Source organism: Nicrophorus vespilloides, unplaced genomic scaffold, assembly GCF_001412225.1.
Source record: "Nicrophorus vespilloides isolate i.1.1-1 unplaced genomic scaffold, Nicve_v1.0, whole genome shotgun sequence".
Taxonomy (NCBI): domain Eukaryota; kingdom Metazoa; phylum Arthropoda; class Insecta; order Coleoptera; family Silphidae; genus Nicrophorus; species Nicrophorus vespilloides.
In genome coordinates this window covers 53,111-72,174 of record NW_017099317.1, presented here as the reverse complement: position 1 = coordinate 72,174, position 19,064 = coordinate 53,111, and the positions used below count along the sequence as shown (strand labels likewise).

The 19,064-nt window shown below is 29.5% G+C and overlaps 1 protein-coding gene across 2 annotated transcripts in view; it reads left to right on the top strand.

Moving 5' to 3' along the window:
• Window positions 1-912: 912 nt before the first annotated feature.
• Window positions 913-19,064, top strand: part of LOC108564343 (acetylcholine receptor subunit alpha-like) — a gene marked incomplete at its 3' end in the record, with an annotated part of 68,620 nt that continues 50,468 nt past the window's right edge. For both annotated transcript variants that reach the window (XM_017923354.1, XM_017923355.1), the window contains 2 exon segments: window positions 913-952; window positions 1,036-1,145. In XM_017923354.1, coding sequence (XP_017778843.1) covers window positions 926-952; window positions 1,036-1,145 — 137 coding nt within the window.

Below are 19,064 nucleotides of genomic sequence, written 5' to 3'. Positions count from 1 at the left end.
ATAAATTTTAATTTAATAAAAATTAAATTTATTGAATTCTGTGGAATAATTAAATTATATTTTTCACAAAATTGACGTATATTTCATTTGTTATACAATATTTTGAGTAAACCAATATAAACTTAAATTAAAACTTTAACAAAATACACAAAAATGTATACCTCAAACCTAAAAGACGTACAGAATTGACCTATATTTAATTATATTAGAACTGAAAATGTTATAATTAATATAATATTTCATACATTTTTATAGATAATTTTTGTAAAAAAATCAGAAAAAACTTATCAAATATTGTTGTAAATTGTGTATACGGGCCCAAAGACAATCTTATAAAAAATTCAATCGTAGATGGGTCATATTTACAAGATTTGGGCATTCAATTAAAATTTTTATTCTCATTGTTAATAATCTATTGTTATCTCTAATTTAAGGCAATCTTTGGAAGAAACCACTAATTATTATTACATTTTGTTCTTTTATACTTAATAGTAATAGGATTTATGTAATCTATTTTACGAAAGAAATTCAGTTATATGTTGTTATTCAACAATTTTAATTAAAAATTTTATTGCGTAAGTCTGTTAGTAAACAAAATAAAAGACTAAAACAAACTGAAAAAAATGTAATCATTTTTTGTTCCTGAACTTGATCGATTTGTAAATTGCTATTGGAAATGGGCCCCTTAATTGGGTCTTGCAATCGGGTCGTTTGTCAATCACCGGAATAATTCCGCGCTCCATATACCGCGTATATCAACTATCAATTAAAATTGCAACAGCAATTTTCCACCAGTAATTGGCCATGCACCATTCAACCTAACAACTCTGCACGGCGCACTAATTAACAACGACGACAACAAGATCATCAACAACTAAAAAAATTGTTTTGTTCTTTTTTTTTGCAGAACCTGAAGAACCAAATTATGACGACGAACTTATGGGTGGAGCAGGTTAGTGGAATTTGCAATTCCGTTCGAAGAATATTCTTCAGGATTCCTATTTAAACTGGCATCCGCTCTCGGATTCTTTTTAGTCCTGGTACGATTACAAATTGCGATGGGAACCGAAGGAATATGGTGGAGTTCATATGCTGCACGTGCCATCAGATCACATCTGGAGACCCGACATCGTCCTCTACAATAAGTAAGTTGCACAATAGTTTCCACTTCATCTTAATTCAAATATAATAAATATATTGTTTCTATTCAAGCTAATTCAAGATTAATTATTCACTTTTGTTTTGATTAATTATTTATTAATTTTATGGATAAAATATGTAGTTTAATCATTTAGTTTTAGATACTTACAGGCTAATTAATCGAAGATTCACAATAATTTGGTGTATTTAATCATTTTTTTTATTTTTATTTTAGTTTTATTTAGGTTTCACGTAACTTCGAAGTTGAATTCGAAGAGAAAGTTATTGTCTGGTATACATTTAATATTTAAAATAAATAACTTGAAACACGAAGAAAAATATTGATTTTGAAAATCAAACATAAACTCAAAAGTCGAACAAAACTTCTCAAAACGTCTCAAATTTAGATAATTTGTAAAGGCAATTAGTTTATTTATTATATAATATATAATAATATAAGATTACTTTCTATATGTTGAATTTTTGATATGTCATTAAAATGTAAACTGGAAAAAAAGATAAAATTTGGTTTTGAAACTCGAACAAAAACTCTAAAGTAAACGGAAGAAAATCTAAATACATTATGGAATATATTACCTTTTATGTATAAAAGCATTAAATGTACACATTTACTACTCCATATATACAAACAAATTTAAAATTCTTTTTTTTTTGTAATTTTGTTGATACTTTTACTAATATGTTGCAGCAAGTATATATTATATATATAGTATATATTGTTTAGTAATTTTATTACATTTAATACAAATAATAAAAAAAAATAAATACTTATGTTTTCATAATATGCAGGATATTAAATTTGAAGAAAACTTGAAAGTCGAACGAAAAATGCTTTGACATGAATGTTATATAAAAAATCTGTTTATGTATTATATAAGATAAGGAATTTGCGCCTTTGATACATTACTTGAAGATTATGTCCTTTTGATGCGTTTCTCACATAGGAGCCGGCAATTTTCCGGTTTTCGCACTTTGCAGGCTTGTGTTTTCAAGGGACAAATTGAATTTTAATTGGGATTAGATTGCGCACGAGCGTGTCTCCTGACCCTATCGTCCTCACATCAGGGATCCTAGCACATGTTTTTTTGTGTTATTGATGCATGAGAATATTTGCTTTGAAACGGAGCGGAAATCCAAAGTCAACTAGGCCATAGCTATGCAAATTGGAACGTTCCAACAGCTGCGTTCAAGTTAAACACATTTTTGCAAAGATCTTAAACCAAACAAACCGTCCTCCGCTTGAATTCACCGCCTCTAAAACAGAAATTATTACGTATAACGTCTAACACTCACCCATATGTTATACATTATTTTGCGCCCTTTTTTCGTGAGAGTTATGACGGGCTTGTGGTCATATAACTCACGAACTGGAAATGAGTACAAATGTGGCGGATAAAGTCATTCGGTAATAAAACTTTTACGCTGTGTAATATTAAAGGGAATCGCTTCAAGGCGGACATGGATGAACCGAAAAAAAAAGATATATAGAGAGAGAAAAGAAACGCATCCCTTGCCAGGATTAAGCTGAATGGATTATTTCCAGTTTAAGGCCCAAATTCTCGGCTCTGTCTCATCTCTCGCACTCTCTGTTCGGATCTTCGTTGTGTCGGCGTTGCCTCGAGGCACGTTTTATGAAAATTTATGGAAATCTTTTATGTATGCGCCATCAGCGAAACCACTCCAGATAACCCAATATTGACTTAAGCGTGGTAACAAGTAATGCATCTTTATCCACATATGAAAAGGACACGCCTGGCACATTACCGCGAGATTTGTCTATTTTTCTTTAACAAAGCCACCATGAATCAATCTTCAGCGAATAAACCACATTCTTTTCAATAAACCAACTCATTTTTGTATACAAAAGTTTCAAAAACTTTCATCTTTTCATGTCATTTCTATTTACTTACAATATTATACAATTTGATTAAGAATGTATAAATTTTATAAGGTAAAAAAATACACAATTACAATAATTCAAATTTTTTGTTATAAATTCTTCATAAAATTAAAACCAAAATTTTGTATAAATACTAAATTTAACTATGGTCTTTGATTACTTTTTGAAATAATACATATTTTATTAAATGTAAATGAATAATACAATTATAAGCATATATTTTCTATCATTTGGAGCTAAAAATAAAAGATAAAATTCATTAAAAAAAAATGATGGTATTATTAATGCATTATTTTAAATTGTTAATATGATAAAATTAACATGTTAAAACTTTACCTTTCACATAAAATACAATGGTGATAATCCCTTTATATACCAAGTTATAATGTAGAACTATAGCTTTAACTACCTTGTAAAATATCTAACATGGGTGGATTAGTAAGTTTGGGACTCTATAGGGAGTTATTCATTTTAATTTATAATCCAATAATCTCACTAAACTAATAGTGTCATTATTTTGTTAGATGACAATTTTACTGATTATAGTATATAAAATATAAAAAGTTACTTTACTGAACATGAATGTACCGAAAAACCTCACATAGTGCGAGTAATCAATTCCACCATTAACCCGCACTGTTTGAAACCAACTAATCACGGATTTAATCTATATTAAAAAACAGAACAATAAAAGACAATTTTGTAGATATTTTATTCAAATTTGAATTGAAATTTTCTAACCGTACTATAGTGAATCAATATTGTTTGAATCCGCACTATGCGAGGTATTGCTTTAATTAAGCTTAATATAATTTTTATTAAATTTAAAAAATATTATTTTGTCAAAATATTTCGTATATTTAATAGGAAATGTATACATTTACCAATTTAACCAACATATTGAAATGTACACTCTTGAATAGGCAGTTAAATTATATTTTAAAATAATGTTGATGAATTGTTAACAAAATGTTTATGTTAATATTTATGTTACAACGATTATTTTCTGGTTGATTGTGTATAAAGTAACTTCCGATTGATAATCTATATAGTTGTTCATTTCACATCACGTCGTACTGTAATATATTGAATTGGAACTTTTTTTCCTGTACAAAATTCACGACGTTTAAAATTTAAACGTAGCTTTTGTGTACATGCCCGTCCGCATGTCGAATTCCATTACGTTTTATTTATAGCTGCAATTTTCGATAAATCCTTGCGAGTATAACTTTTCCGCCACGGAAAGTGTGAGCTTTAATTAAAAATCTATACTGAATAGTTGCCAAGCAAAAATCGTAAATTTCCTTCCACCAATAACAACAACAAAATGGTGCATAAACATCAGCAAGTTATGTTCAACTAAACCATACTTTCAGGTATATTCAAATTACTCTCCTTAACAAAAAAAAAAAGAGCAATCGAGTGCGTATATTGTGAGAGTTCCATATTGCACAGATGGTTCCGGTTTTTGTCTCGCAACAAGAAAAGAAACTTCAAAAGGGAATGAAAAATCTCAAGTGTGCGTATAAAAGTTTTTCAATTCTTCACGTTTCTTTCACTCGACTTGCGAAAAAAAGTTGAAAGTTCGACGGAGTTACGTAAAAGGGAGATATTTATTATTTCTCGCAATTTGAATAGATGAATATTTTCTCAATTATTAAATAGAAAATTTGTTTTCAAACTGATTATTTAATTTAAATATTTTTTTTTACAGAGGAAGAAAAGTGCAGAACTTTATTAAATTATTTACTTTTTATAACGTTTCTTATTACATTCTTTATATTTGTTTTGTCCTGCGAGCTTCAATATGTATTTGTTTCAATATATATTTCTCATAAAATACAAAATATTGTTAATTTAAGTAATTATTACTTAACAAACAAGAATTATAATTTAATTGCAATAGTAATTAATCAACTATTGAAATTTGATTGAAGACTTGGCTTGCGTAACAATTAATTATGGTTCTGTGCAGAAGTTCTTGAATCGACAATAATTCATAGTCGATATTACATCTCGTTCCTGGAGAGATTTGTGGTTGAAACATTATTGGAGACAGCACGGTGTATAATGATCCACAAATGCACAATTTAATCTGTAATTACTGAGGCGAGCAAATGGTCACGTAGTTTATATAAACTATTATGTAGTAGCAAATTGTTAGTAACAATTAATTATTTCATATTAAAACAGAAGAAATATACTACATCATAATAACACAAAACAGACCAATCAATATGAGGTATTTCCAGATTAATCTTCAATGAATCATTTACATTTTTATCAAATATTAACTTCGAAATACTATTATCAAGAAAAAAGAAAGCAACTAATATAGGTATTTTCATAATAATTATTATAACCAGAAGATTAACCAGGAAATAAAGAGAAATCAACCAATATGATGTATTTTCTATAGAAAAATCTTATAAATCTTCATTGAAGATTAACCTATAAATACCATTATTAAGATTAAATGAGAACAACTACTATCAGGTATTTCTAACTTAATTTTCAATAAAGATGAATATGTTTCATATTTATTAAAGATTAACCTAGAAATACTATAATTAAGCAAAAAGAGATCAACTAATATCAGGTATTTGTGGGTGAATCTTCTATGAAAGTAAATCTCCTATATCTTACTTCAATATTATCCATGATCCAATTAATACTTTAAACTTTAATGAATATTAACCTAAAAAATACCTTCATCAAGAAAAAAGAGAGCAACTAATATTAGGTATTTTCAGATTAATATTCAATGAAGATAAATCTTTTACATATCCAATAAAGATTAACCTAGAAATACCCCAATCAAACAAAAAAAGATCAATTAAGATTAATCTTTTATGAAGATAAAACTCTTATATCCATCTTAAAGATTAATCATAAGGTTACCATTATAATGAAGGATAATATTGAATCCTATGTATAGATTCATAGGATTCAATATTATCCCTCATTTAGCTAGAAATACCTTCATCAATAAAAAAAGGGAGCAACTAATATTAGGTATTTTCAGATGAAGATGAATCATTTACATCTGTATTAAAGATTAACCTGGATATACCAGCATCAAGTAAAGGAGAACAACCAATATCTTATATATTTTAAAGTAAGCAAAATGATTGTATACTAAATCTTATTGGATTAATACAGACTACTTAATAATTTTTATATTTTTTTATTTTGCAACAAAAACATAATATTTCAAAATTGAAAGTTACAAAATAAAATAGATTTAACTGTCTTAATCATATTTTTGTCTGAAGAAGCCCTAAATTCGATTTTAAATTAAATTTATTGAAATATAACTTAAAATTCTGATTAATTTTCAATCAAAAAAGTAATGATAAGAAAATTAGAAATATTTATTTAAAAATTGAATGAATAAACTTTTATGTTTGTCATTTGAATATGAATAATTTGAGAAATGTAAATTGCTACTATTGCAAGTTTGATAGTAAATTGCACATTTGCGATAAACGCAAATTGGGTTTATAGCCGTCTGCGAAATGTCTCGTCACGTTTACCTAATACCACCAAATCGCTTTCGAATTGCTTCATGTACATATTGAAATTGGGTCGTCGCTTGCTAAGGTAATGGGTACATTTCATACAATCTGGTACATTACAATGTTTCTCATTAATAACTATCTGTATAACAATTTTACTATCCAATTTATTTCTTGATTATAACATGCTTGTAAATAATATTGTTTAAAATAATTACATAATATATTTGTTATTGTTCCGTTTAACGCTGGAGTTAAGTTGTATTTAATGTTCCTAGTATTTCTGTAAGAAAATAGGAAACCGTGTACACTTTCATTTCATTGCACAGTATTGATTATATGCAATTGCAATGAGACTGTACGCTTTCCGAAATGTTTTCCGTTGCATGATCAGAGCTAGTAAACATGTTGGTGAAATAACGGGAAAGTGCTGCACTGAACGTGGCCAAATATTACCAACCCATAACAGTAATTATGCGTCACCAGTTGAATTTACACAGTACATTTGTTTGTTAAAACTAAAAAATAATTATCATAGTTTTCTAAAGTAGTGAAAAATGGAAATGTAAAAATTATAATGAAATTATGTTCCTTTTTTTAATGATGTGTATCATATGACATATAACACAAACATTTATCAGAAGTACCAACTACTAGTTTGATGACAGTGAAAATAAACTGACAGCTGTAATTTTACATTTTGCTGCGCCACGTTCATTATAGTCAAGATTTTCTATGACGTTCCTTTTTATAGTGTGGTGTATCACATAGTACAAACATTTATCAGGAGTACCAACTGCTAGTTTGTTGATACTGACAGTTAAATTGTACATTATACTGTCAAGTCTTCATCACGTCAATAATTATTATGAAGTTCTCTATACTGCTGTATATCATATGATACAAATATTTATCTGGAGTACTAACTTTAAGTTTGATGACACTAAAAAATGATTTGACAGCTGGAGTTGCACACTTAGTAGCCATTACGTCAATATTTATTATGATGCTCTTTGTCATAATTACGTATACCATAAGACATAAATGAGGAGTACCAACTACTAGTTTGATGGCACTAAAAATGAACTGACAGCTCGAATTACATAATATGCTGTCACGTGTTCATTATTTCAAAATTTAATACAATGTTCATTTTTTTAATGCTATATATCATATGACATGCATATCTAAAAGTACAAACTGCTAGTTTAATGACACTAAATATGATCAGGCAGCTAAAATTGCACATAGTGTTTCAACATTTCCTATTTATAGGGGTGGTATCATATGATATATATCAGTTTGATGACAGTAAATGACATAAGTTGTTTATACACTAGTTACGTTATATGAAATATACGTAATACTTATCAACTTCCTATTGTTTTTTTCTGCAATAATCCAATGCAGTAAATTATATTTGCTTTACAGTAGATTAATTATTGCGTTGACATGAATGAAAAAGTATAATATATGAGTTGTTATTTCATCACAATCTTATGTCACAATGTACGTGCATGTGCAAAAAAAAATGAAGAAGTTATATAATTGACCCAGAAACTGAGGACGATCATCATCCACCGCATAATACGTTTTTGAATGGACGACGTTTTATTGTAGGATGGAGCCAAAAATGTAGTAATGAAATTCGAATGGTGCGGTCGACATTACATTTGAGAAATGTATTCAACTTTTCCGATGTTGGCGGAAAATCCTTCCAGGAAAGCTCAGAATTTAATTAGCTTTTAATACCGCCTCTAAAAACGCCACGCTTTCTACGATGAAATATACGAAAGAGAAGCGGAGGATAGGGTGAACGAGCGCTAGTTATGAAATGATATTATTTAGGACAAGATGAAGTGATCCTGGACCGTAATTGGAACTGTCGCTGGGAAAATATTCGTACAGCTTTGCTTTATCTCGCACATGCACACGATGCGCTTTTCATCTCTTCCTCTCTAGGTTTTAAAAAAATAATAATATCGCTGGTAATAAAAAAGCGGAGGATGAACAAAAGCGAAAACATAGGGAATTTGGACCACCGAAACATTTTTTTTTTCATAAAAAAGTTAATATTTAAATAAATGGAATGCATGGAAATACAAGATCTGAATAATATTTCTAGTACTACAAATACGAATGATAATATTGTGAAGATTTACATCTTTAAATTGATGTCATTTATTAAAAAAATGTATACAAATATGCGGCTTTGATCCAGTCTAGTTTCCCACCATGAACCACATCCAACATATAGAAAATAGTACTTGCCATAAGATTTCTGGGGTTTTCCTCTAATAGAGTCCAAATTAAGCAACTTTTAGAAAATAATAACATACCTCTAAATTGTAAAGTGATCTTTATAAGTATATCACAGATTTGATATATATGACCTATTTTGTTAATTACTTGAGAGGACAGCCTATGTTATAGTAAAATATTTAGTTGCTGAGTGCAAGAAATCAATAACTCGCTATCTGCATCCTCTATTATTCGCTCTATAATAGAAGTTATTGCATGAGTCAACTTTACGTTTAAGCTATGATTATTAATTTATGGTACAAATGCAGGTCATGTTAAGTTAGTAGTCCAAACTAAGATTTGCTTCAAATTAGGTAACCTTCCTCTAATGTGGTCATACAGGAAGAATACGAAAACAGAAGGAAAGCTTGGCTCGAGCTCATAGATATGGGCAAACATAAATTAATCGATGCATCCCGAAAAGTACGAAGTTCCAAAGGAACGTTTCGGCAATAAAGTTTATCGGATGCCGGAAGTTTTCATCGGGGTATAAATAATTTAGTCCCGATGTTCTCCTTCCAACCGTTCTCCTCTCACCACGCAGACGATAGATGAATGGATGGATGAAGTTGAAGAAGGAGGAGGAAAGTGGATGGCCAAAGACACAGGATTCGGGGCGCAATCGAACAACAATGCCGGCAGGACTTTTACGAGTGAGCAGGGAATAAATTCGAAATACGGCCTCCTTATAAAATGCATCTGGAAAGTTTCCGCTCCGAACCGTTCGAACTAACTCCCTTTCCCCTCTCTATCGATGGATACACTTCCTTCTCGTTCCTCTTTATTGCACAAACGCGCAAAGCGGATCCGTAAATCCCGTCCAACGCGCTGCGAATAAAAATTGGTCCGGTGAAATCGTGCGGAAATTCTAAATATTATAAACCCGAAAACAATTCCGTACCGAATCCATCGCGATCAGAAATCTTTTACGAAACTGCTAGAAAAATGTGTTTCCTTATTTGTGCAACATTTGATTTTATCAAGTTGAAAAGTTTCACGTACACTTGATCAGAATTTTAAGTAATATTTTTAAATATCAAATAAAACAGACAAATAAAAAAGAACAACAATTATTATAGTATCAATAGAAAATTTTGATTCTTTCAATTTAGAAAAACGCTGCGAGATAGAAGTATATACACAATAAGTTATATATATTCTTCTAGTTATTGGTCTTATTTTGGGAGCAAATTGAAAACATATATCAATATTTAATAGAACCTCTCTTGGGTATGATTATTTAGTTCGAAGCTTTTCAATACCTTCAATTCCTTTAGTCAAATAAGTATTGTCCTCAATTTATTTAGAATTTCATCAGAGAAATGAGAAGTTTATTGAATTACTTTCAATACAACTCACTCTTCCAAAGTATTCAATTCAGCATAAGAAAAACGCCTTTCAAATTCCATTTTGTTTCAATTATAAAGAACGAAACGCAATGTTCTTTTATTTGTCTATTCTAATCATATAATATATTACATAAACTAATTCCAAACAGCGAATTTGCAAAATACGGACATTATTTTATCTAAAAAAATAGTGAATATTTAAAGCAGATTTGAGACAAGTGGCATTAGTATTTACAATTTCAAAATTAATTAAATATAATTAATTTATTTCATCATTATATTATAAATAACTAAGCACAATTCTTACTTGTTTGTCTATACAATTTATAATATAAATAGGTTATCAATTTTATTATGATTTACAAATTTATAGATTTCTTTGAAAATATTGAAATATTAAAAAAAAAATTGTAATATCGTTCAATGTTAAAACAGTAAAAATAAATAGAATATATTTCTCCATTGTATGTAAAGAGATTATAGGTATTATGCAGCTGTAATTTAAGTAAAATTGCACGTAATTTGAAATGTAAAGTGGAATTAATTGCAGCATCGTGAAATTTGCATAGGTACGGCGTGAAATTCGTGAAAGAGAGAAATGATCATGACAAGTGCAATTAGCAACGAAATTCCAGTTCTTTTCCTCGCAATTATTATTTCGTTTCTTGCTGCGCCCAGATATTTGTTCATTTCTTCCTCTCTCTCTCTCTGTCTCTCTCACACACCAATTAAATTACGAAACGACAAGCATATAAAAAATGTAGTAATGACAGTCGAAATGAAGTAAAACATAAAAAAAAAATAGGATTTGAATGGAATGACAATAAAGTGGCTTTAATCAAAATAACCGTTCGCACCCTGAATAGGCGCGCAATGATTTCGGTTGTTTTTTTTTTCATTTCCTCTCAAATATTCGGGATTTGATTTCAATTTTAATTGGATAACATTTTCAAGTTAGTTTTTGCATTCTGTTGAGATTTTCTGTTAGGAAACCCAAGCAATTTTAGTTTTGTGTTCGAGAACCGAATTTGTCCGAAACAACCAAGTTTATATTAAATAATATCTAAAATTAATAGTACTCATTAATAATTCATTGAAAACTCGGTACCAAAATTTTGTTCTCATTGTAGTTTTATGTGTGAGACCAAATTGCTCGACAATTTTTAGTTATTTTTTTTGTGTGGGAACCGAATCTGTTCGTAAACCGAGGTCAATTATTTGTTTCTTGCTATATCTCTCTTTATCTCTCTCACACACACACACATAAACCAATTAAATTGCGAAACAAGCAAATAAAAAATGTTGTAATGACGGTAGAAATTAAGAAAAACATAAAAAAACATGATTGGAATGAAATGAAAAAAAAATCATCATGATGACATTAAAGTGGCTTTAATCAAAACAGCGGTTCGCATCCTGAATGGGCGCGCAATGCGTGCGGGTTGTTTTTTCATTTCCTCCCGAATTTTCGGGAGTTGATTTCAATTTTAATTGGATAACATTTTCAGGTTTGTTTTTGAATTCTGCTGATCGAAATTTACATGTGTTGGTGTGTACTGATGTGCGCATTGATGGGATTTGGATCCTTGCAGCAAATAACATTCTGCTGTTTCGATAGAAGTGGTCCAGATAGCCCGAGGTATGCTCTGACAAACTACATATAATTACTGTGTCAACTACATTACCGAATAAAACGAATTACCTATTAGCTCTGTACGGACATTAGGCTTTGTAATTACCACTCGTTAATGGTTTTATATATTTTGAATGAAATATCAGATTTATTTCCAATGTGATATGCAATATACTTTTGCATCTCTCAATCAGAAAAACTGAAAAAAAATATAAAATGTAAATATTTTTGAATATAAATTTAAAGCAACATAATTCAGGAATCCTTACACATGTGGATTCAATATGAAAAAAAATACTTTACTTCATAGCTTATCATAATAAAACGGTAATCAAAATCATTTATGGGATATACGGGAAATTTATATCAAGATTAGTATTTCCCGGGAAAAAAATCGCAGTGTGGATGCAGGATTAGATACATAAATAATTTATGTATATGTTTGATATAAAACGATTAGTATCATAACATTAAATCTACAAAAAAAATAAATTAAAACGAAGTAGAGTTAAATGGAAGATAGAAAGCATTTAAGGATTATTTCCATAATTCGCGCCCTTCCGCTTGTCACCTTATTAAGGACTCCCAAAACTTTGGAGGAAAGTTTCGCAGCAATGTAATTCCGCCCGGCTTCTAAACTTTTACACTTATTTATTATTGTTTTATAATCATCTCCGGGTCTGGAAAGTAGGTCTGCTATTCCATATTCGTTTCGTGGTAGGAATATGTTGCTGTTTTAGTATCATCAGTTTTGGGAATGTGCGGGGTGCGAGAAACTACTTCAGTGGCCGTAATAAAACTTGGATGGGAGATCAAAGTGAACGAACGACAATTTTCTTTATTCGATGATGATACTTTTGCCAATAACGTACCGAAAAAGGTTTTCCGCAAGATCGATATGCTTGGTTCGGTGGAGGGCAGAAGAAAGGATGCGAAAAGAAGAAAATAATATGAGAAACACAGAAGTTTCAATTGAAAATTCATATCCAGCAACATATTCCAGAGACAAGGAAATACCAAATTGTATATTTTTTTGGTATTGTTGTGCATCCGCAATCACAGCAGGAAATAGAATTAAATTGAAAAATCCACTGTGTGGGTTTTCGAATTTTGTTGTTTCAGCGTTTCTCAGATAATAAAGTGCAATTGCTATATATCCTATTGAAATAGTTTCTTATAAAATATTGGAAAATATAGTACAACAAATTTTGTTCGTGAATCGAATTTTAGAGGTTCCGAATTTTATATTCTTGAACAGAATCTAACCGAAAAACGATATATTTCGTTTATTAATTTTTGAAATACAAGAAATTATAGTATCTTTATAATAATATTCTACCTAAAATTGACATAAATCAATTAAAATACTAAATTCTGTTCGGAAATATAACATTAGTTTCATGATAGAAAACTGAAATTTTCTAGGTTTTTTACTATCTTAGTTATTGGAGCAAAATGAAACTTATGAATATATCTATCATAAGTAATTTAAATACTAAATATAAAATTATATCTTTTTAGGAAGAAAATAAATTATACAAATTCCTTTCTTACATAATATCTGAAAATGATCAATTTGTTGATAAAAGTAACACTAATTGAAAGAAAATCATTGTTAACAAAAATATTATAGGTATTTCAATAAATTATATAATAAAATAATATTTTTGGTACTAAAAAAACTGAAAAGAAAGCGATTTAGTAATTACAATTTTATAAAACTTCATTAAAAAATTGGATTTTAGATTTTGGTATAAACTAATTTATAAAAAAAATGTTTAAATAAGTGATTAAATGCTAATATATAAATTAAATATCCATTGGACCTTGGCTTCCACGAATGTTAATAACTTCATATAATATTTAACGAAAGTTTAAACCGATTTGAATACACTTAAGTCATCTGGAAAATTAAAAAAATGATGTTACCTTTGATATATCAAAGAGAAAATTTAACAGGATTTAATAATAATAAAAAAGTAGAGTATACAGTTGAGAATGTCGTATAATAAATCCTTATGAGAGACAGAGCATCTAGAGTGTGCTCATCCTGAATTATCATAATCGCTGCCGTAATAAAGCCTCTTCCTCATCCTGCGTCTGACTTTCTTCTCTCGGTAATTACTTTCAGGCATACTAGTATTATCGGTGCGCCAATGCCGCCTCATGCGCTTCAAATTATTCAAATTGGTCTGCATTCTAGACCATTCAACCTCACACATCCTGTCGACATTCTCCAAATGCGACTGAAACATTTGCATCGCTGAAAGTATTCAAATTTAACCAACCAATAAAACTAAATGAAATTAATTAAGACACACGTTGCGGAGGTATCATCATGTAACGATGCCAATCGGGAATAGCCTGGTAGTAATAAGGTGGTGGCGCGGGAACGGCAGTCGGCATCGCGAAATTCGGATAGGAAACGTAATTTCCTCTAATTGGAACCACCTGAGAATAAGAATAAGAATAACAAAATTCTTTCACGAAAATCTTACATTGACAATGCTTGGAGCAGGTAAGGAATAAACGGACAACTGGCTGTCCAGCTCATCCTGTTCACGCTCCAACCGTCTTCTCAGCAATTGCGTCGTCGTCCTTATCCGTTTTATCTTCTCTAAAATTTCCTCATCGTTCCTTCCGCTCGCCTTAACTTGTATCCTCTCCTTGATAAGTTTCAGCTCATAATCTCTCAAGTTCCTGTACTCCTGGACAAGGTCATTCATTTTATTTGCACTGAGAATTTTGGTTGGTGGTGTATCCTTTTTTTTGTTCTTTTTTAATCTGATGATGTTTGTTACAGCATGTCGATGACAGGTTTCAGTTTGTGACGTCTGTTAAATGTCGTCACATCCGCCGTTCGAAATTTGATTATTCATTGAACGAAAATAAACGACTTTCTCCGTTTGAGGGATGGGAAACGCCACAGATCCGCACTTCCGTTTCCGCCTTCTCTTAATGTAATGTAGTTCAGTCGATAATTCGGCTGATATTGCAGCGGCAACTCACACATCTAAACACCGTATTATCGGAGAGGGCTCTACGAATCCACAATACCGACGATTTACGGAAACCCTTTCCCAGAACAATCTAAATTATACTGTAATTAACTGAACCGCAGAAACTCCTTCCAATAGTGATCAGAAGTTTACTCCACAAACGAACCATCTTCATCAACCAATCTATAAAGTAGTAATTAAACTGTCATTATTAAAATATTGTCTACCATATTTTACATGAACAAACTTCTTAGTCAATTAATAACTTCTTAAGCTAGATATCAACTACGAATTACTCCAATCATGTTTATTGTATGTTAAGATTTATTAGCATGGAAAATTTTATACTTTTTACTACTCCTTCTTATAACACGATATTCTTATAACGCGGTAATCTGATAAAACAGTTTCTATATAAATTAAAGTAATAAATAATATAAAAAATGAAAATTCCCATGTTTTATTTTAAATTATTATACGATTATTTGTGCTAATACTGATATTTGAAATAGTTAACGTTTCTTAACATTTTTATAATTAAAAAAAAAACTATGTAAATATTAGAATGTTTATATTAAATAGTAGACAATATTTGTGTATATTTTGTCTACAACAAATACTGGATCTCAAAATTACTGATTTTCCAACAAAAGTTATTCCATTTTGAAATCAAAATATTAACGATATTTCAAGAACTTATTTACTACAGATGGGTCACTTTGACCCGAAATACACTTAACAACAAAAATGGTACTTCTTGTCGCGACATTTCACCTACTGAAAAGTACTGGAATAGCTATATGGTCAACCTCAACCAATAAATCGCAATAGAATGCGAATAAAAACAATTGTTTAAGAAGCGACTTAAGCGTTATATAACCACTAATGATAGCTCTCTAAAGTTACGTCAAGTAATGATTATAAAAGGTCAGTGTGATGATTTTTATCCGAAAATGTGTTTGTTGAACAAATATAAAAATCTCTTAAAAAGTGTTCGTTGTCCGAATTATTCACAGACAGAGACTATATTTAATTGTATTAAAAGATAAGAATAGAAAACTTTGCTTGTTTTCCCCTTGTTCTAATTAATATATCAAATAAAAATTTGTAAATAAATAAATAATAAAAGTTCTATTTTGACATTTATTGTTATATATTTTCTTTATAAAAATCTTTATTAGTTCCAAATTCAACTTTTGCTTGGATTAATTTCTTTGAAAACTACGTGAAAATAAAGTTTATGTACAATAATGAACAAAAATATCTGAACTATATAAATACAGTATCAAGACTGTAAGAATAACTTTATTCAACTTAAGATATTTTCTTATTTATATTTATTTAATTATATTCATTGCGCGGTTTCTTTTTATATACAACTTACATGTAAAATTGTATGTAGCAATAACTGGACTTGGATAAACTATTTGAATATTCAAAATAGTGCTGGGGTAGTGTATTCAAATAAGCTTGAGCTCTAAGAACTGTCGCCGAAGTACTGGGACTTAGGGTTACTCCAACTAAAGCATTAAGTCCAAGCCGGAACAACCAAAAACCACTGAAGCTTGCATTAACATTAATCAAATATTAATTGAGAAAGTTTGTCAACCTTTCATAAATGACCTATTGACATATGTATAATACTTTCCCATTATAAAATTTAACAGTTTTTTTACATTTTAATTGTTATGAATAATATTAACTAATAATATTAAAAAATGAAATTAAATTGGATTTGTAGAATCAGGGGTGCCGCAGGACCACTGCTTTACCTTCTATACACGGTAAATATTCTTAAAACTAACAATACTATGATTGCAACATTCGCGGAACATTCGAGGAAAATTTAGATAAGCTACAAGAATGGCTTAAAAATGGAGAATAGCAGTTAACGAAATTAAATCCGTGCATATCACATTCACGCTAAAGAAAGGGTAAGTGTCTTTCTGTAAGACTTAATGGACAAGATCTGCCCAAAGCAACAAAAGTCAAATATCTTGGCATGCATGTAGACAGAAGATTCACCTGGAAAGAATACATTCAGGCTAAGAGGGAGCAATTAGAAATAAAGTTTAGAAAACTCTACTGGCTTCTAGGGAAAAAGAAGTTATCAGTGGAATTATCAGTGGAAAATAAATTACTTATATACAAAGTAATACTGAAACCAGTATGGACGTATGGTATCCAATTGTGTGGTGCGGCGAGTAAATCGAACATACAAATTATACAAAGGTTCCAATAAAAATGCCTAAGAGAGATTATTAGGGGCCCATGGTTCGTCAGGAATAAACAAATACACGAAGATCTTCATATAGATATGGTCGAGGATACAATACCAACATTTAGTAGTAGATACCAAGATAGACTGGAGTCACATACTAATGTTCTGGCTATTGGTCTACTCGACAACAGTGAAACCACAAATAGGCTGAAGCGTTGCAAATCTCTATATTTAGTATATAGATTTAAGTAATTATTAATGTTCAAATCATCATAATTTTAAACTATCCACCGGGAAAGATTGCATATGATCACATAGATGAACAGATTGTGAATAAAATTATACGACAAAAAACATGTATTGTACATGCTAGTTACATAACTACTTTATAATTAAGATTATCTTCATTTTAGTATGAATGAATATGGCTAATTATATGAATGTTTCTGAGCCAATACCTGCCCAACATTCGCATTATGTAATTACGGACACGAGACTATGAGATTTCATTGGAAGTTGGTGCATGTCTTTGCGGCAACTTTCTTACAGTTTTGTTCAAATATTTCTACATTTAATGGACATTTTAACCGTGGCAATCCCGAAACTTACGATAGTTTTATGGAAAGTTTGATAATCAGAATTGCGGCCGCATTAATTTATGAGCCGTTTAATAATCCACTTCTCATACAACTGCCGTAATAACACCACCGCCAACTACAATTTTACTCTGCAACATTCCCACTAATTCTTGATATTGCATATTAAATGTAACCCTATAGAACAACGCTTTTCAAATATCTTTTACAAAGTTTCAAACAGTTATGAAACATAGTGGAATTTTGTTGGAAATGTAAGATTTTTCTATTCTTAACTAATATTTTTATAACTGTATATTTTTAATTAATTTATTATTATTAATTGTCTATTATTATTACTATTCGAAATAAATTTATTTTAATTATAATGATTAGAAAATGATTATGATTTTTATAAATTGAAAAGCAAATTATTATAAAACTAGTGTATTTACAAATAATTCAGAATTCTAATAAATCTAATTATGAATACTTACATAAATACTTGATTTTTTTCATAGATAGAAATTATGTTTTGTGTTGAGTCTAGTGAATTGTAAAACTTGAGATCTTCTATATTGTTTAATTATTATCCTTTTGTCAATTAAAACGACGTAAAGCGAGGAATTCTGAAATTAATAGTGTAATAAAAATTGTAATATCGCTAAGATATTAAGGAAATAATTTTCATATAAAAAATATCAATATTTTTTATTTATTTATTAAATATATTTTAATAATAACATTCTTTTTAAAGTGTTAGCATTTTACAGTGATGTATATTCTTGAAAACATAAATTAAAAATTGTTATGAATTTTTTTAAATACCTGAAATATGTTTGTACTCTCTTTAATAACACTGTTAAACGCTGCTCGCTTTGTGCGCTTGTTTTGGTGAGATTACCATTGAAATATCGCGAGGAGATTGAAGATTAACGCACTAAAAAAGAGGTGTAATAAAGACTAAATATCTTCAACGCATGTAAAACAATTTGCTATTATTTACAACCCTTTCCATACGTACACGCTCCAGCTGTAAATTAAAGAACTGTCACGTTTCATATCATACATTTTATCTCAGTTGCGTTTCGGTAATTTCTTTCTCCCCTTTTCTCTTTTCGCTACATTTATAAACAAAAAAAAAACTTTTATTTTCTTTATTGCAATTATATATATAACTTTTTAAAATATTGTTTCTCTTTTTATTTTATATAAATAATAATTTATTGGATAGATAAATACAAAAAAATGTAGTTAACAAAATATAGTATAAAAACTAATGTTTGTATGTTTTCAAAATATAGATTAATCTAATTTAAGCTACTATGTGTCAAAATGACCGGTTTATTAAATTCTTAACACTAAATTTATTGACAAGCTTTTAGGATTAAATAGACTTATGTAAGG